At 36.2% G+C, this 21,493-nt stretch overlaps 1 protein-coding gene across 3 annotated transcripts in view; it reads right to left on the reverse strand.

The window, feature by feature from the left end:
- Positions 1–21,225, reverse strand: part of POT1 (protection of telomeres 1) — a 78,037-nt gene extending 56,812 nt beyond the window's left edge. For 2 of the 3 annotated variants that reach the window (XR_013967618.1, XM_080817942.1), the window contains exons 1-4: positions 21,089–21,225; positions 19,772–19,955; positions 11,917–11,989; positions 8,479–8,570 (exon numbers count right to left, since the gene is read on the reverse strand). Coding sequence is in view for 2 of the 3 variants with exons in the window: in XM_080817942.1 (XP_080674068.1) it covers positions 8,479–8,570; positions 11,917–11,989; positions 19,772–19,894 (288 nt within the window). In the remaining variant the exon portion in view is untranslated. Of the gene's footprint in view, positions 1–8,478; positions 8,571–11,916; positions 11,990–19,771; positions 19,956–20,977; positions 21,014–21,088 lie in introns of those variants that run through there. The other variant, XM_080817943.1, reaches the window with a different exon arrangement.
- Between the last annotated feature and the right edge of the window lie 268 nt (positions 21,226–21,493).

Consider the following 21,493-nt stretch of genomic DNA (forward strand, 5'->3'; position numbering starts at 1 on the left):
TTCCAGGCTCCTCAATCAAGGGCTCTGTACATATTGTTCTCTTTTACTAACCCACTCTCCCAAAACCCATCTTCATTTTTTCTGCTACTTTTCTAATTCTACTACTCAATCTCAGTCATATTACATCTAGATAAAATAATCAATTACATAATAACTGTTTAATTTCCTCTGCTCCACTGAGCATTGTCCCATGATGGCAAGGTCCATTACCTCTTATTCAGGACATCCAGCACAGAAGACCAAAAACATTCAACAAGTATTTAGACAATTAAATGAAAAACCAACTATGTGAATACATATTACTTGTATATATGATACCTTCATTAAATCCTAAATAAACTGTATGAGTACTACGAAACTTAGTTCAAAAAAATCTCAGCATTTCAGAACTGAAAACAGGACTTTAGAGATCAGGTAATCAAACACTTTCATTTTTCAGGTAAGAAAATAAGGGCGAGAGAGAGTAAATGAACAGTCTAAGGTAACATTCAGCTAAGTAGTTGTAGATCAAGACAAGAATCAAGTCTCCTAATTTCCAAGACAGGCACTGCTCTACAATATCTTTCAGAACTAAATCTTAAATGGAGGGAAAACAATGTATTGACAAACGTCTGTAATTCTCATGGTTTTGTGATAAAATATTTTTTTGAACTTTCAAAATACTTTGAAAAAGTCCTTCCCCATATTTTATGTCCATTTATTAAATGTTAAATCTTACTTTTAAAGGAAAGCTAAAACTGAAAGAAGTGTCTCATACAAAAAAAGGTTCAATTACAGGGTGTATATTCCTGCAAAATGTATCATTAGTCTTGCAAAGCAAGGATTGAAATTTTGTTAAAATTCATTTTAATGTTTACAATTTTTTTTTTTTTGTAATCAGATGTGGAGCTAACCTTAAGGGAATAAGCCAATGACAAATAAGAAAGGTTTAAGAACTGAATTGAGTGTTTGCTTCAGCAGCACATACACTAAAATTGGAACAATACAGAGAAGATTAGCATGGCCCCTGCGCAAGAACTGATTTAGAAAATCCATTCTTCTACATAAAGAGTTTTACCTTTGACTTTCAATAATTTTTAACCTTACTACTATAAACTCTTAAATAAATAGCCTAATTAGACCTCCCCAATGATCAGCATTCATGGATTTTAAACCCAGAAAGATTTTAAAGTAAACTGTGACCTCAGTCTTCTATAATTATATCTTAAAACGGAAAAACTTGGCTTACCATTATTAACATTCTCTGTTAGCTGACAAGTACTAATTAGCCAGTATAGTTCTATTCTGTTTTAATGAATACTTGTTTAAAATATATTTCAATTGCAGAAAACACCTTTCATATGTCAGTTAGGGAAAATACTAATATCTCATACATTGTACATATTTTGTAGATGCACTGCACATATTTTGCTAATTCATTGTATTATAACGCTTTTATTGTGTTTCCAATCTTAAAGGAAAAGATAAAAATGTATTTAAAATATAAACAGATCCCTAATATTCAGTACCATGTATTTTTAAAACCCTTCTCCTCTAAAGATGTCCAAGATATGCTGTTAAATAAAGCAATTTATAAAACATGAATAGTACTGTCATTTGATGAAAAATGTGCATGTATGAGCTTATCTACATGCATATATATAGACATACATGCATAAGTACACACTGATATACACACATATACATAAAAGCTGGAAAGGTACAAGGTAAAGAAGCAGGGATTTTATCTAATTTTATCACACTAGGCAATATGAGTGGCTTCAGAGGGAAAGGGGCAGCTTCTGCTTTTCTGGTTATACCTTTCCACACAACTTGTTTTTTTTTAAACCTTCAAGACCAGGCAAAAAGAACAAAATCTTCTAAATCGAAGTATTTACAAGATCTAATCCAAGTTCACGCTACCTTCCTGAGCAGGAAAAGAATAACTTGTGGAGACAGAGCAGTATCTCCACTTACTACAAGTTCTATGACAATACTTAGGATATTATATTTGTATAGAATTTTACAGTTTACAAAGTGCTTCTATACATGTTTATCATTTGAGCCTTTAGTAATCTTCTGCAGTAATGGTCATCTGTAGTTTTACGAAGACAGCCACTGTAAAGCTCAGGTTTGTTATAGGACTTCTCACTAAAAATAATATAGGATTTTTACAAGACACTAGTTTCCAATATCAAATCATTATTATTTCTGTATATGGGCACATAATTAATTACTCTTGGAACTTCAATATTAACTCAACTATACACCATAATAGAATCCTATGAAATTCTGTCCTTAAAAAGCAGTTAATGATCATGGGTTCATGGATCTTTCTGAGAATAAGAGTTATAAATGACCTTCTCAGAGAGGGGAAAAAAAAATACATACATACATTTACATACACATTTAACTGGTTCAAGAACCTCTTCTGAGGCACCTGGGTGGCTCAGTCGGTTAAGCATCTGCCTTCAGCTCAGGTCCTGGGGTTGAGCCCTGAGTTGGGCTACCTGTTCGACAAGGAGTCTGCTTCTTCCTTTTACTCCCCTCTGTGCTCTCCCTCTCTCAAAAAAATAAATAAAATCTTAAAAAAAAAAAAAAAAAAAAGATTTCTTCTGATGATTTGTACACTGCTGGGAGTTCACTGAAGATCCCTGAACCCTAGAATACTCGTCTTCTTTTACAAACGGATGGTCCTTTCACAAAAATTAATTTTACAGCTGGTCGACTTTTTTTTTAAAGATTTTATTTATTTATTTGACAGAGAGAGACACAGTGAGAGAGGGAACACAGCAGAGGGAGTGGGAGAGGGAGAAGCAGGCTCCCCATGGAGCAGGGAGCCGAGCCTGATGCGGGGCTTGATTCCAGGAGGGAGCCTGATATGGGACTCAATCCCAGCACCCTGGGATCCTGACCTTAGCCAAAGGCAGACGCTTAACGACTGAGCCACTAAGGTAATCCAGCTAGCTGACTCTTCAAAAAAAGGATGCTAGAGCCTCCCTCCTTACCATGCATTACAACTGTCTTTTTTTCTCTGGCCAGAATTTGAAGCAGAGAGTTGAATGTCTTACTTATTAAAAAATATCAGGAGGGGCGCCTGGGTGGCTCAGTGGGTTAAAGCCTCTGCCTTCGGCCTGGTCATGATCCCAGGGTCCTGGGATCGAGCTCCGCATCGGGCTCTCTGCTCCACAGGGAGCCTGCTTCCCTTCCTCTCTCTGCCTGCCTCTCTGCCTACTTGTGATCTTTGTCTGTCAAAAAAATAAAATAAAAAATAAATAAATAAATAAATAAAAATTAAAAATATCAGAAGAAAAGAAAGGAAAGGCAACTTTAATGATCTCAGCAAGTTGAAAGGACGGTCTGTGAAATCTTTAAAAATGCCAGAAGTGGACCTCTTGGGGCAACTTGTGTCTCAGTTGGTTAAGCGTCTGCCTTAGGTTTGGGTCATGATCCCAGAGTCCTGGGATCAAGTCCCATATTGGGCTCTTTGCCTAGCAGGGAGCCTGCTTCTCCCTCTTCCTCTGCCTGCTGCTCCCCCTGCTTATGCTCTCTCTCTCTCAATCTCTGTCAAATGAATGAATAAAATCTTTGGGGGAAAAAAAGTGGAACTCTTTACAGAATGGAATGAATCATCCGAAATAAGAACATAAAACTACATTTCCTATTTATTTCATATTTTCTGTAATTCTTGAAAACGAAATATAACTAACTCAATGTATCAGGGCAAAACTTCCCTGTGTGTGTCTAGCAGCCTGAAGAATAAGGAAGCTGTTAACAGCATTTATTTGGTTTTGTTTACTTTTTTTTTTGGAAGGATGGGGAGTCAGAGAAAATGTGTTACAGCTTAGTATCACATGCAAATTCATCACTGAACTGATGTATTTTTCATTTTTCCCTATCTCAACAAAGCACTGTAACATACTGTTTTCCAGTTCAAAGGAAAAATGTTATATAAGTTATTTTTCTTAATGAGTGAATCTTCCCCTGTTAAACACCTACTTAATGTTCTCACTTTCATCCATATTCTCTCCCTTTTTCTCCCTCTCCACTTCATCATTTCTGGAGACTATGGCCCTTAAAAAAAAATGGCATGACTTCAGATCTTCTTGAGCACTGAATTCATTAATAATTCAGAACTGTCATCATGAATATTAATTATTTTACCTAAGCCAAAATAAAGTCATGCCTTCAAGGGCAAGAATAATAATAATAGGAATAATAATAGTAATGACAACATGCCTTTACTGGAGGCACCCACAAAAAGTGCCCCATCAAAATAGGTATATAGAGCTACTGATTTCCACCCTACCTAAGTGGCCTGAAGCAAACTGTCAGATAACACCTCTTTTTTAGTATATTTGCTTCTGGAACTTTGCTATGCCATAACAACTAGATTAGAACTATGTATCTCCAATTTTTTAAATTGCACCTAAAATTACCCTATTTATCATCCTAAGAGAAAGTCTGATGAAATATCATAGGAGTTTTAGGATGTCAATCACACAGGAAATACTTATTTCCTTAAATTCTAGAATTTTAAAATACACCAGGGATTTAATAACAAACTTTTTACAGAAGTGAAAAATCACTACACTGATTCTCCTTTCCTTTATTCAAATTATGAGTTAGGAAAACATTAACAGATTTACCACCTCTTCACAGAAGCTTTGGCCAAAAAGACAAAATTTGAGTTTAGCATCTATTTCCAAAACGCTGGTTAGAAGGAAAAAAAAAAAAAAAGGTAGATTTTCTGACAGTTAACATGAAATAAATCTTTATACTAGACTCCAAAGACAGGTTTTACAAAACCAGCATTTCTCAAGTCCACTAAATTATTGATAAATGGTAAGTTTCTGAAACTACAGTATTCCAGAATTACTCAGAATTCTCAGCTAATCCAATATTCTTACTTTATATTTGATTAAATTTACATCTGGAGATTATCAATGGTTACTCAAAATCCAGTAATTAACTAGAAGCCACACTCCTGGGCTCAGACCAAGGTGCCCTTTCTCTCCCTGCTTTTCCTCACTGGGGCTGCATCTAATTATAGTAAGATAAAGAGTCATAACAATAATAACAGTGGCCACACACCAAGTTCCCACACAGTGCCAGCAGTAGGTATATTTATCTCTAATCCTGACAACAATCCAGAAAGGGTGGTATTAATACTCCTATCTTGATTTTTTAAAGATTTTTAAAATTAATTTTTATTGATTTTAATATAAAGATTAATTTTTTAAACAAAAAATTTTAAAGAATTTTTTAAGTCTTTCAAGATTAAAATTGAAAAAAACTGAACAGAGTTAAGCATTTTGCCCCAGTCACATCTGCTGGGATTTAGATACTGACCCCCTGCTGTGTCTGGAACATGCATTCATACTTCTCAGACTTTGCACTTAGAAATTCCTGGTTCCTCCAAATATCTAAGGACTACTTTACTTCTTTCAAGTTTCTGCTCAAATGTCACCTTATCAGAGTCTTTCCTTCATCAAATTAAAATATATCCTCACATCTCTCTCCCCCTGCTTTATTTTCTCCACAGCACTGTCTGCCACTTAGAAAATTATGTTTATCTGTTCACTGTCTACCTTTCTCCAACAGAAAGTATGCTGTATAAGAACTCTGAAGGACTCATTTTCTATTACATATCTGTATTGCCTAAATATTGCACTGCAGACATGTGTTTTTTTAACTGAAGCAAAATATAATGGAAAACTTGCCATTTAACTGTTTTTTAAGTTTGTTTTTTTTTTAAGATTTTATTTATTCATCTGACAGAGAGAGGGAGAGAGAGATCACAAATAGGCACAGAGGCAGGCAGAAAGAGAGGGGGGAAGCAGGCTCCCCGCCAAACACAGAGCCCGATGTGGGGCTTGATCCCAGGACCCTGAGATCATGACCTGAGCTGATGACAGAGGCTTAACCCACTGAGCCAGGTGCCCCATTTTAACCATTTTTAAGTGTATAACTCAATGGCATTAATTACAATCACAATGTGTACAACCATCACCACTACCTATTGTCAAACCTTTTCTTCACCCCAAGTAGAAATTTTTTAACCATTAAGGAAAAACTCCCCATTCCCCCCCACCAACCCAGGCTCTTGGTAACCTCTCATCTACTTTCGTCTCTGTGAATTTGCCTATTCCACATATTCATATAGGTGCAATCACACAATAGTTGTCCTTTCGTGTTTGGCTTCCCTCACTTAGCATAACGTTTCCAAGTTCATCCATGATGTAGCATGTATCAGAACTTCATTCCTTTTTATGGCTGAGTAATATTCCATTATATGAATATGGCACATTCTTTATCTATTCATCTGCTAATGGACACTTGGGTTCTCGCCACCTTTTGGCTATTATAAATGAGGTAGTCCCCCCTCATGTGTGATTTTGCTTTCCATGGTTTCAGATGCCTACTGTCAACCATGGTCCAGAAGCGGATGATCCTCCTTCTGATGTACTGTCAGAAGGTTAATAGTAGCCTAAGGCTATACTGTGGTGCCTACACCATTCACCTCACTTCATCTCATCATGTATGCCTTTTATCATCTCACATCATCACAAGAAAAGTAAGCACTGTACAATATTTTCAGAGAAAGAAACAACATTCACATTAATTTTATTACAGTATATTACCATAAATGTTCTATTTTATTATTGTTATTAATCTCCTGCTGTGCCTAATTTATAAATTAAACTTCTTATTATACGTGTGTATATATAGGAAGAACAATGTATATAGGGTTCAGTACTATCCACAGTTTCAGGCTTCCAGTGGGGGCCCTAGAACCTGGACCACAGCTAAAGGGGGGAACTGCTGCAATGCTCCACCAAACACTGGTGTACAAATATCTGTTTGAATTCTTGTTTTCAATTATTTTGTCTGTATACCTATTAGTGGGGTTGCTAGGTCATATCATGATTCTAAGAAGAAATGTCCAACTGTTTTCCACAGTGGCTGTATCACTTTGCACCGAATGGATGTTGACACCTTTGTCAAAAATCAACTGCCTACAGATATATGGGTTTATTTCTCGACCCTTAACTCTATTCTGTTGGTATACATTTCTATCTTTATAACAGTCCCACAGTGTTGATTATAGTATCTTTGTGCTGAGTTTTGAAATCATAAAGTGTGAGTCCTCTGACTCTGTTATTCTTTTCCTAGATTGTTCAGGGTCCCTTGAAACTCTCTAAGAATTTGAGAGTCGGCCTTTCCGTTTCTAAAGACTGATAGAATTGTGATAGGGATTGCACTAAATCTACAAGTCACTTTGGTTGGTACCAATAGCTTAACAATATTGTCTTCCTACCCAAGAATACAGATGTCATTACACTTATTTAGGTCTTATTTAATTTCTTTTAGCAATGTTTTTTAACTTTCAGTGTAGAAATCCTTCACCTCATTGGTTACATATACTCATGGGTATATTATTCCTTCAGATGCTAACACATATAGAATTGTTTTCATCGCTTCCTTTCCAGACCACTCATTATGGGTAAATAGTAACAACGGATTTTATGTGTCCATTTTGTACCCTCCAATGCTGCTGAATTCATTTATTAATCCTAGTGGCTTTCTTTTGGATTCTCTGGGATCTACAAATACAGAATCATGTCATATGAAAATAGAGACAGTCTTACCTCTTCCTCTAAAATTACGTGTCTTTTATTTCATTTTCTTATGTAACTGCTCTGGCTAGAACTTTCAGTGGAATGTTGAAGAGCAGTGGTAAAGTAAGCATCCTTGTCTTTTTCCTAATCTTACTGAGGAGCTTTGAGTTGTTCACCACTGAGTTTGATGTTACCTGTGAGTTTCTCATAATTTCCCTCTATTGTGTTAAGGGAGTTTCCTTATGTTCCTAGTTTCCCAAGTGTTTTGATTACAAAAGAGTACAGGATTTTATCAAATGCCTTTTGCGTACCAGTTAAGATGACCATCTGTTTTTTCCCTTTTTCTATTAATGTGATATGTTACATGGACTGATTTTTTTATGCTGAACCAAACTGTATTCCTGGGATAAATCTCACTTTGTCATAGTGTCTGCTCCTTTTAATCTGCTGTTGGCTCAGTTTGGTAGCATTTTGTTGGATTTAATAGGCATGTATTTTGAAACAATTATCAGAAAATAATACAAAAATACAGTTATAGCTTATATTATTTTTTAGTTATTAAGAATTATTTTTTAATTGAGGGGAAAATGTACATATCCTTAAGACGTTCTGTTAAATAATAAATATTAAAATGAAGTGAAAGGAAAAATTGTCCCTTTTTATGTCAGTGTTAAGTTTTATAATCTCTTTGGAATATTACAATTTTAAAACTATTTGTTAAGTATCCTTTTATACACCTGCAAATACATAATGAATCTGTGAAACAAAACAAAACAAAATAAAACCAAAAAAAGATCTACAAGATGAATATAACATCAATAATTTAAATTATACTCCTAAAACAAAAACTAAAAAAAAAACCATGAAAATAATTTACCCCTTCATAGAAAACTTTTGCACAGTCCTTTGCTAATTTTCCAAAAAATAATACATTGATGGTGTTGATCTCTGAATTTGAATTTTCTTGTTCTATAGAGAAAAAAACACATATAGAAAAACACTAATTAGATACAGCAGTTTTACACACATAAGAAAACTGACTGATAAGTACATTCTAAAAACTGTAGTTACTTCAAAATATAATTATGAAGAATAAGTAAAATTTTTATAATTCACTTTTAGTTTAATACCTTAAGTAATGCAAAGATAATGCACAGAATACTATTAGGTACTAAAACCAAAATTATAACAAGATTCAACTAGAATACATTTTATAAATTTCTATAAATATTACATTAACAGCATAAAATATCCACATTCTATTTATTTTCCATGTTTATAACAAAAAGAAATTGAGTGTGGTAATTATTCAATTTTTATACCATATAACGTATCACCCCCAAAATAGTTCCCTTTCTGAACTTCCAGCAATCTACAGTGTCAGCACATTAAGTTTATAGATAAGTGTGATTTTCTCCTCCAGCACACACAAATTAAAGAGTAAAAGAATAGTGTGTGTGTAAAGACCAAACTATCTATGATTTTGAAAATGAAACTTAATTGGGAAAAAAAAGAATTTCCACAATTTTCACTCGCCAGAGAGATCACCTTCTACAACCAGTGCAGCAGGGCCAAATGCTAAGACTCAATTATATCATCTGAGGAAAGTCTCATTCATATCAGCTTTCAAATTTTCAACTACTCCAAGAAACTGCCATTGTATCAGATTTTTATGCATCTATAGGAGTATATGAAAGATCTTTCCCACAATGATAGCCTTTTTTGTGTGACTTAGAATTCTTGAATCTGCTACTCTGTCAGGTCTGGTGGCATGCAGCAGTGAAACAACTGCCTCACAGCTGCCTACTGCCTCCCTTCACTTACCTCTTCAACTCCTCAAAACAAGCGTAGACATAAACTGAATCACTAATGTGTATCAAATATAAAAACACAGTGATTTCTAACACTGTTAATATCTTAAATGACCTATCAGATATCTGTGTCTGGCCATGATGGACTAATAGAGACCGGGTTTATTCTCCAGTCTTAAAATGACGAGAAAGCTAAGAAAAAAATATATGAAACAACAGTTTTCAGGTACCAGACAACAGGAAGTGCAGGAAACTGTTCTGAGAAGGAAAATAAGACAATACCCCTGGCTTACTTCCTGGAGAATTTTCACGCAGCAGAAAATGGAGTTAAAATCCAACAAAGCTCAGCAGCCTTCACCAAATTCAGAAGAGTTCAGATACGAGGATAGCAAGGTGGCTAGAATTTGCAGGGCAGAGTGCCAAAAACAGCAGCACAGATAGAGAGTGCTCTGCGACCCTGAGATGGGTCCTTCAGGTCTTTGGCTGAATATTTATCTCCAAGTACGTGGAAGATAAGTACCTCATGAAGAGAAAGAACCACATGAAAGGAAAAGGCAGAACAATTCTGAGAGACACAGGGCTAGGAATTGTTCTGGTTCCAACCACACAGAATGGAATCTTCATACACAAGGCAGAGAGCAGAATTGTCAGAAGGGTATTTCCTTAGTGATAAGGCCAAATTAGCCTGAAAATAAAGGCTGTTCTATACCCACCCAACAAAGCAAATCAAACTGATTCCAAGAAAATTAAATGTATCCCAAAATAAAGATGAATAATATTTAAAGGATGGATAACAAATAAATCCAACATGATAATATAAAATCCTAAATGTTTGGTGTCCAGTAAAAAAAATTACCAGCCATGAACATGATTAGGAGAAATGGAAGATATTTAAAAAATCTCAAAATGAACTTTCAAAGTTGAAAAATACAGTATTAGAAGTTAATAGTACATTGAGTGGAAATAATAGCAGATTAACAAAAAATAAAATGTTACAGAAAACTAAAAAACAGAAAAGGATCAATGAAAAGAAAAGGTGATTTTAAATATCAATAAAATAAATATCTAGCCAAAATGATCAGGGGGAAAAATGAGAAAGTAATCACAAATTACCAAATAAATGAAGCAGGACATCACTATAGGTCCTACCAACATTAAAAGTATATCAGGGGCACCTGGGTGGCTCAGTGAGTTAAAGCCTCTGCCTCCGGCTCAGGTCATGATCTCAGGGTCCTGGGATTGAGCCCCACATCTGGCTCTCTGCTCAGCAGGGGGCCTGCTTCCTCCCCTCTCTCTGCCTGCCTCTCTGCCTACTTGTGATCTCTGTCTGTCAAATAAATAAATAAAATCTTTAAAAATAAATAAATAAAAGTATCTCAAAAATACATTATGAATAACTTTATGCCAATATTGTTGACAACTAAGATGAAATAGATAAATTCCTTCAGAAACAAACTACTGAAGCTTACTCAAGGAAAAAAGAAAAAAAAGAAAAGCCCTATTAACAAATAAATAAACTGAACTTAGGGTTTAGAACTTTTCCATAAAGAAATTTCCAGGCACAGCTGGCTTCACTGATGAGTTCTACAAACATTTAAGGAAGAAATAAAAGCAATTACAGATAAACTCTTACAGAAAATAGAAGAGAAGGAGGCACTTAACAGCTCTTTCCAGGAAGATAGCATTACACTGATACTAAACTCAAAATCATTACAAGAAAAGAAAGACATAGAACATCCTTCATAAACTTAGATGTAAAAATCCTTAATTATTTGTAAATTAAACCTAACAATATCATGCTTTATTTTTCTTCAGACCACATTTCTATCTAATACTACATATGTAATTATTTATTGAATTTATGTACCCCCCCTAAAATGTAAACTTCATGAAGGCAAGGGCTTTATTTTGGTCACTGCTGTATCTCCCATACCTAGAACAGTGTCTAATATATAACTGGTTTTCAGTAGTTAAAGAATGTTGTAATTCAAAGTCTGTTTCCCACTGACTGCTGCAGGCCATTCTTCAGTCTAATTTCACGACTCGGATGAGACCTATTGTGGTCCTCAAATACTCCATGGCAGCTCTTCCTAGCCTACCAGGATTATTTCACGGTTACTAGGAAGAAGGCATAATCTCATATAACTATACCTAGATAACAAATAACACGCTGAAAGTAGTGTTTTAAGTTTGCTAAGCTGTTTAGGTCACACGAGTGAAACTGGAAGCAGGGGGACCAGTTAGCTATTTTAACAATTTAGATGTGAGATTAAAGGAATCTGAAATAAAACAGAAGAAATGGGTGAGGGGAAAGAGGATAGATGGTATGGAAAAATTTATTTCATTCTATAGTTTTTTACACTACTGTGTATGTATTACCCATTAGAAATCATTTCCGTGCTCATGTGTGTACACATATATATTAAGTTATCCATTTGTAGATTATAAGGTAAAAAAAAAAAACAGAAAAGGTTAAGCAGAAATTGTCTTATTACAATGTATACCTTGTAGTGCAATCTTCAAAACAGCTGTTCTGTTTCCACCATAAGTTAAAGAAGAAATAAGTGAGAGTTTTCCCTAAAAGGAGAGAAAAATGATTATACAGAAAACCCAAAAGAGCTTATTATAACACCAAGAGATAAGTTAAAATTGGAAAAACTATTTTAAAAGCAATAAACTTTTATTTTTCCAAAAAAAATCAAAGTACTATGTTCAAGTCACCATATTTAAGAAATGAAAGTGATTTTACTGAAGAAATTTCAGAAGGCCTAATTATTTAGGGTCATAACTTAATTTTTTAAGCAATCTTATTAGTTAAATATTATCCAATTCCTCATTTTACAGATAAAGATGAGCTAGCTCAACTTCAGCTTCCTTTTAACCCCCATAAGGCTGTTCTCTACAGAAGAAAAATGAAGAGTTTGCTCCTAGAAAGAAATAAACACTAATTTAAAGAAGAATTAAAAAATGCAAAATGGTAATGTCATAAATAAGGGCAGTGCAGACACAGCAATGAACTAAAGCATACAGAGTATAGTCCTCATTCTTCTATAACAAAGTCTGTCACCTTAAAAAAGCTATTTAATCAGAGTCTCTCAGATAAAATGAAGTATGTAATGTAGGGAGTTTCTATACTTTCTTCTGGCTCTAAAATTTAACGATCCTATGAATAAATACATTATAGGTCTCTTTGAAAACTTCCACGTAGAAATAAAATGTATTTAATAAAATTTAAAAATGGATCTCTGGGGTGCCTGGGTGGCTCAGTCAGTTAAGCGGCTGCCTTCGGCTCAGGTCATGATCCCAGGGTCCTGCTCAGCGGAGAGCCTGCTTTTCCCTCTCCTTCTGTCTGCTGCTCTGCCTACTTGTGCTCTCTCTTTCTCTGTCAAATGAATAAAATCTTTTAAAAAAATAAAAAATAAAAATGGATCTCTAATACATATCTCCCACACTAATATTCCAGATTTTGATATAGCCAGCAACAACAAAAACCTACACTCCTACACCAATTTTACTTATAAACTAGGAATTAAAAAAAATTAAAATAAGGCTATCAGTCACGCATGATTTGGTCAGAAGTAAAAACAGTTCCACTTGGAGGTAGAAAGCTGGAAAGTACAACAAAAAGTTGGATAATATACAAATTTCAACCTTTTTTTGACCTGCCAGAGAACTAAAATCAAAAGACAACCAACTAACCAGAAATCTAGGAAAAGAGAAGTATCTCCGCTAAGAGAGGGGCAACAGTGAGTTGAGGTCACAAGGCAACCAACTAATCAGAAATTTAAAGGGAAGATCTTCAAGGAGAGATGGGCGGCAAGCAGTTGCTCACCTGAAGTAAATGGCAAACGCTGCCTGACATCTGTCAGAAAATTCATCTAACATTTTAACGAGTTGCTAAAGGCTAAGTGTGGGCTACTGAGAAAACCTGGAACTTGTGGGAGCTGCGAACACAAGCGGGAATTCACACCCATTTATAAGCTCTTCTCCAAAAATCTGATGACAAAGGTCCAGGCCAGGAGTCAGGGTAAGGATGGTAGCAGTTATTGTAGGAAACCCCGCCTGGGTTCCCCATCTCCCTTCCCCATATTTCTCTCAAAACAAAGTCCTTAAACTGCTTAGGAGAGCAAAGTTCTTAAACTCCTAGGAGGACAAAAGCTATGACTCTCATTAGAGCTTTCGTGAAAACGTACTGCAGAAAAAAACACTCTACCCTTCTAGGGATAAGGAGAAAGGGGTATACAGCTGTGAGCGCCAGACCTACAGCGAGGGACAGGGCAGAATAACTAGCAGACCTCACCCACAAGACCCAAGTCACCTTGCCTGACAACACCAAGGCTAAATCAGAACAAAGGACATCCACTTATCACAAGATTAATTAACATGTTGTACTACTGGGACAGAGGCACAAGAGCTGGGAGAGAAACTTCAGCAGAAGTTAAGCACAAGGAAAAGACCTAACTAAAGACAATGAGAAAACCCCTGTGACCAACCAAACTTCCTTCTAAATACAAAGAAATTCTAAAGGAATTTAAAGCTTAGAGCACACTGAAGTAACCAAAATAACAAAGCCGAAACCCCACTCAACTTCTAACTAGATTAACTCAACACACCACACTAAAGCCCTCGCAGAAAGACCCGCACATTCCCAGGAATAAAAACTACTGCCTTTGGTTCCCACTGCACGTAACAGGTGGTACAGCCTACAACAACAAATTATGAGGCATATAAAAAAACAGGAAAGGACACACTATCAAGACACAAAGTAATCAAGAGAACTTTGATCAGATTAAATTAATCAAAATGAACTCAAAACAGGTGCTTTTGTTACTCTTACACTTGATCCACCTGGATGAAAGCTCTAAGTGAGAGTTCAGAATGACTGAAAAATGACATTCTGCTTTCTGGAATGGGACACACAGATTTTATAACAACGGAGAGCCAAAAACTCAGGCACCTAAGGAGAGAGGTCCAGCACCTGGAGAGGAGCCCCCATACCTGGAAAAGGTACTCCTCAAACATCAAGAGAAAAAAGTAGAAGTTGAACTAAACAATAAGTTTTAGAAGTTTAAGGATGACTGAATAGTGAGAGACTTCCAGGGTGATTTATGTCCTCAGTGTTATGTGTTTACATTTCAATAAGGGATGGAGAAACCCTTGAGACAGGTCTTTACATTCTAAATGATGTATTTACATTCAGGAGATGAGGTTTCTGTCCCGTCTCTCAGGAGGAGAGGGTAAAGCTGGATAGCTGTCCTACATAAACTCCCAGATTCATAATTTCAAGGTTCCTTTTCTACAGTACAAGAAATCCAATTTTCACACACAGGAAGACTTTTGATTCTCACCACATTGCCGTGAATGAGGAAGACTGGGGGACAGAAAACTGAGTCATTGCTGAGAGTAAAAATTATAGTTGGCCTATATTCCAGAAATCTCATATTAGCTTTCAGGATAAAAGCGAATATTAGATATTAAATGTATCACCACCCATTTTTTTTTTTAAGATTTCATTCATTTGACAGAGAGAGACAGTGAGAGAGGGAACACAAGCAGGGGAAGTGGGAGAGGTAAAAGCAGGCTCCCTGCTGAGCAAGGAGCCCAATGTGGGGTTCGAACCTAGGACCCAGGGATCATGACCTGAGCCTAAGGCAGACACTTAATAACTGAACCACCCAGGTGCCCCGTATCACTCCCAATTAGAAGAAGGAATACTAAGCAAATTCATCTCTGGCTGTACTACAAGAAATGCTAATGGATATTTTCCAAGATGAAGGGAAACTTGGGTCTACTGGTAAAAATAAAACACATCAGAAATAGTAAATAAGTCAGTCAGTATAAAAGACTATACTTTTGCCTTCTTTTAATTTCCTTAAAAGACAATTTCCCATTTAAAAGCAAAAGCTAACATTGTAAGGTGCGAGTTTATAATACACATATAAACAGATATATCCAAACAGATATATCCTAACAGCTCAAGGAACAGGGGAATAGGAAATGGAATTTTACTGCTGTAAAATTATTTTATTTGTCAAGTGAGAAGAATGAAGAAATAAAAAGAAAGAATATGAAGAAATAAAAAGTGTCATGTGGAAAGTGTACACTATTAACTCTAAGTAGATTTTAATAAGAATGTATACTGTTAGTACTAGATTAACCATTAATAAGGCAGGTGCTGTTCAAACCAACAAAGAAAATAAAACAGAATGGGAAACAATATTTAACAGAACCCAGAGAACTCAGGAAGGAAGGAAAGAAGATCACAGGAAGGACAAATGGAAATCAAAGAGCAAGACAGTACTACTTAAACACCATTATAACAATTACTTTACATATAAATTGAGCACTCCAAGTAAATGGTGAGTGTTAAGGGCCTATTTAGCCAGAGTGGCTCCATTCGGTTAAACAGTGATTTTGTTGGATTGACAGACTTGATTAAAAAGCATGATCTAATGAATGCTATCTAAGGGATGCTTAAAATATAAAAACATAATTTAAAAATAAAAGATATACCAGCCAAACAGTTAATCTAAGAATGTTGGCATGGCTATATTACCAGATAAAACAGATGCTCAAAGAGTTACCAGAGATAGAGACAGCTGATAATGACAAAAGGATACATTCATCAAAAAGAAATGACAATCCAAAATACATAGACACTTAATAAAAAAGCTTCGAAACAGATGAGTATTGATATAACTAAAGGAAGAAACAGACAAATCCACAATCATACCTGGTATTAACACCTCTCTCTCAGTAATTGATAGAACAAGGAGAAATAAAATCAGTACAAATAGAGAAGACCTGAAAACACAATCATACAAGTTTATACCATTAACATTCACAGACCAACAGACCAGACAATTGCTGAAAACACATTGTTATCAACTATAGGAATGTTCAGGAAGGCCAACCACATGTGATCTATTCAATTAAGTCTTAATAAACTTCAAAAAACTGAAATCTTGCAGAAATTACAAATCAGTAATAACATATTTACACAGATCCCTGTGTTATTAACTGTCCCCAATGTTATTAACCCTTTAATCTTACATCCTCTTTAAATGCATCCCTTCCTCTTCTTTCCTTTACAACAAAATGTATTCTTTAATATGAAGTGGAATATTTAAAGTGAGAAACCATAATTATTTTGTTATTGATAGTTTACAACAACTGTATTTACTTCACCACTTGTTATTAGTAACCTTGTGTAAATTTTTAGGACTGCTGACAAGTTTGAAAAAATTTCTATTAAGTTTCTTTCCTATATAAGCCTAGGATTTGTAACAACTGTCCCTGAAGTAGCTTGATTCCATTGTTTCAGTACCTATTTTTATCCACTAACTATACACCCCATGCTAGGTTTAACAGTATATATTGATACCCTCCAACAACTTCTGACTCCATACTTTTCTTCTATACTACCCAGGGAGTGGGAGTGTTCCTGGAGAACATTTCTTACACCAGGAGAGCTGGTATATCTGGCTATAAATGGAACTAACTGCAAAGCACACAAATACAACTCATTAAACCTATTCCACAAGTCAACTTCCCCCTACCTACATGTTCCAAAAATGTTCTCAGCCATTTCAATGTCACTTGATAAAACAGGCAATGGGACGGAGGGGGAAGTCAAAATGGAAAGAGACAGCAATCTTAACCATTTTAGGTTAAAACATTCCACTTGTGTATATTTTACAAATATGAAAATGTAAATTCATTTCTAAGACTCCTAACATGGTCTTGGGCTTGTTCAAGTAAAGCCTTTGAAGCCTGGACTTCACTAATTGCAAAATCATCTTGTCTCTGGTGAATGAGATTATGATACATTATTTTCACTGAAAACTATGAGATTAGGTAAATTCCTCGTCCAAAGGCATGTTAATGATACCATTATACTGACCACAGTAATAAGCGTTTACTGAATACTCAGAATTCATTAAGTACTTTACATTTAATCCTCATTGCATTTCTATGAAATAGGTTCTATTACAATTCCTAGCTTACAAATGGAAAAGATAGGGAACGGGAAGATAAAATTACTTTCCCAATTACATCACTAGTAAATGGTTCTGTGCTTGAATCCAACCAGCCTGGAAGTCTCCAGGCTTCCACTCCTTTTCAGGGTGCTAAACTGCTATAAGTTTGTGAACATGGTCTATGAGTTTTGAGTGTGAGTGTACTGGGAGGAAAAGGGGACAGGGTGAGGGAAGAATAGAAGAAGAAAGGAAATGCAGATAAATTTTTTAAAAATTTAATGTGTTTTTATTTCACTTTAGTGCGGTAGCTGTGAAGTTGACTTTAGGTAGTATAAAATCGCTGTTAACCAAATGCAAAACTGACTCAGCTAAAATTAAAAAACTTTCTGTTCCTATTACAGGACTATGACTTCCATAATCAAAATATCAAAATACCACAACATACAACTCCTTGAAAGACATTTCCTGCTTTCACTTTCTCACTCAACATTGAATCCTCAAATCACTAAAAAGCCAACCCAGTAACATCAGTCTTTCAAGTGACCAGTACTTTCTTGATTATTAAATCTAACAGATACTTTCCAAATGTTTTTGCATGTTTAGCAGCAACATAATGCTTTGGTTAGTAGCAAAGACAATGAAAATTCAAATCACGGCTCAGACACTTACTAGCTAACCTTGGATCTAACCTCGGATGAATTATTTAACCTATATCTGTTTTCCCAACTATAATATGGGAATAATAGTATCTATTTATTGGGTTCTTTCAAGACCTAAAAGAGGGACCATACGGGGGCACCTGGGTGGCTCAGTGGGTTAAAGCCTCTGCCTTCGGCTCAGGTCATGATCCCAGGGTCCTGGGATCGAGCCCTACATCGAGCCCTATGTTGGGCTGTCTGATCAGCAGGGAGCCTGCTTACTCCTCTCTCTCTGCCTGCTTCTCTGCCTACTTGTGAACTCTGTCTGTCAAATAAATAAATAAAATCTTAAAAAAAAAAAAAAAAAAGAGGGAACATATGTAAATCACTTGAGTGCGTATACCAGAAAGCAATTTATCTAAGAGTTACTACTTGTGAGTTACTAGTAGATACTACTCCTTGAATCTTACCTTACTAAGTATACAAGACACCACCCTCTCCTGGTTTTTTTCCTACGCCTCTGGATTATCTATCTCTTATTTATGCTACTTTCCTAATATTGACATCCTTCAACACAACTTCTCATTCTGTTCTTTGGCCCAAATCTCCCTGAGGAGGAACCCTTTGAGCTCCAGAACCCCAAATCTATTTGCCTACAGGACATTACTACCTGGATACCTCTAATAATCTCTGAAAGATATCAAAAACCGAACTCATTATCTTTCTTCCTAAATGTATGCCTATTATTCTCCCAGGGTTGGCAGGACTTAAAACCAGGGAAATTTCCTGAACTCCTTTTTACCTCTCTCATCTAATCATCTTCCAAGACCTACTGATTCTGCTTCTTATCTTGTCAGTTCCAAAGCAAAAATGTCTAAATTCTAACACCAGCTCTACTACTTATTAACTGCATCTTAAGCCAACCACTTAACCTTTTAGAAATGCAGTCTCCTCACAGCCCAAAAATAATAGGACCCAATCCATAGGGTTTTGTGATGATTAAATGAGTTGATATACATAAAGCACTACACCAAGTTCCTAAAAGGGCTTAATGTTAAATTTTGTTATTATTATTATTTCATTACTATTTTGTCTGTCTCCATCCCATCATCTCCTCTGCCGCTAGTTCAGACCAATATCAACTCTAAACTAAATTACTGCAACTCTCTTGCCCTTTCTGATATACTCTTCACCCAAAAGGCAGAGTAATCTAAACTCAAAGTGAATCATGTCTTTGTCCTGCTTAAAATCTATTAAGGGTCTCCCACAGTTTTTAGGGTAACATCCAAATTCTTTAACATGCACTTGAGGGCTGCTTACACCCAAAATGAAAGGTATAATCTCAGTCATCCTTTAAGTTCCAGCTCCATTTTCCTGACCTAACTTGTCAGAACCAAAGGTTCTCTCCTAAATGTTCACATACCACAATGCTAATACCAACCTATTAATTGTAATTAGAGATTAGGTAAACTGTCCAAACCCAAAAGAATTCAGTCCTCTTTAGTTCAAGGATCATATTCATTCATCTTTGTACCCTCAGAATTTTTCCACTGTATCACAAAAGAATTCAATAAATGTTTGCTAAATGAACACTAAATAATGAAGAATAACAGCACCAAATAACCACAAACATTGTGACACATATAAAACTATTCCTAAAACAACTCTTACAAATAAGCTAAACATAAAAATAAGCATTCCTTTTAGAAGAAAAAAGCATTCTGAGTGATGAAAATTCTTACCCGGATGTATTTTTTGCTATAATCACAACCTGGCTGTAGAGAACTGATATCTACTTTGTTTAATTCACTTAGCAGCTCAACTTCAGGCACTCCATTGACTTCTTTTATTAATTCAAGTGGCATATCAGCTCTGTTTCAAAATGTTGTCCAAAGCAAATTCAACTAGGAAGTTGACAGCTTGCTGCTGAAAACACAAAGACCAGTGTTTTACCCGAAGTATAGTCAGTAGTTTTAAGTTTCTTTGACTTAGTTTTGCTTTTTCTTTCCTTTAAGTTAGTACTCACTCTTGGGGGTGGAGTGGATTATTCTGTAATTTTATTACAAGGGTTAATATACGCCTTCCCCTAAGACACTGAAACTCAAGCCTTTTCTATTTAGTTTTCTATTTAAAGAAGTACCTCTAAAAGCCAGTTTTTGGACCTGTGAAAACTGCACTGACAATGTCCTTTGGCAAAACTGTGCTTTAAAATGTACTAGCTACTGGGGAAGGGGAGGGGGATTGAAAAATTTGGTTTTCTTTTTTCATCCCTTAGCAGCTGTAATATTGTGTACTCAAACTGGGCACCTGAGAGCCTGGGTGGCTCAGTGGGTTAAAGCCTCTGCCTTCAGCTCAGGTCATGATCCCAGGGTCCTAAGATCCAGCCCCGCCCTGGGCTCTCTGCTCGGCAGGGAGCCTGCTTCCTCTTCTCTCTCTGCCTGCCTCTCTGCCTACTTGTGATCTCTGTCTGTCAAATAAATAAACAAAATCTTAAAAAAAAAAAACAAAAAACAATTGGGCACCAAAAGGTTATTACTCCAAAATATATGTTGCCTCCTGCCTCCAGCCCCCATACAATCTCAAGGACTATTAAACTGATACTAACTTACGCTTTGCAGTTTCCATCTTATTTCTCAAACGTCTTGAGTGGGACACGCAGCAGTGTCAAAACTTAATTTTAATATGTGCGCATCAACCTTCCCCAAGCCCCCGGAGCTCTGTGAGGGCGGGGACTTAGACTAACTCAACTTAGAGGCTCACAAAACGCCAAAAAAGATACTGAACACAGCAGTCTCAAGCTAAAGACAATTATGAAGAGTCTTTTTGCAATAACGACACCAAATTTTGATCTAAACGAAACCTGTTTTGTTTTTTAGCATACCCGCTCACAAACCGAAAGACTTCACACCCACCCAACGAACTCCACACCAACTTAGAAATTCACTCACCTACGCACTAAAGAAAAACAAGGAAGTTTAGAAGGGCGCGCAAGTGACATCACACGCATGCGGCGGCCCAGTTCTCACGCATGCGTATACGGTCTCTAGGGCTGAACTTACTGCTCCCAGGCCCGCGGAGGACGAACTGCATGCATGATGATTCCTAGGCCTGAGGTATCCTGGAAGTTTCGCATTTTACGTAGATGGTGCGGGCCAGGGGGAGGACGGGTCCTTAGTAAAGTATCCGCCAGGAATTTTCGTCCCGCCGCCGGTCAGTCTCCTACGGTCCAGCCTGGAGGCTCGGGCAGAGGAAGCGGGGGCGGCCCGCTGGGCGATTTATAAATCCTGTAACCAATAAAAACTCTGTTCCAAGCCGGGGGCGGGATTTGAGATGAGAAGCTCCTGTGGGCAGGGCACTTCCTGTGCCCCCAGTTTTTCTTACCTAAAACGCAGTCACCCAGATGCGCCGAGATTTTACGAAGAAATAACTTAATCAATGAGTAATGCTATTTTTAGATAGATTGG

This window comes from Martes martes (assembly GCF_963455335.1).
Source record: "Martes martes genome assembly, chromosome: 11".
Lineage (NCBI taxonomy): Eukaryota > Metazoa > Chordata > Mammalia > Carnivora > Mustelidae > Martes > Martes martes.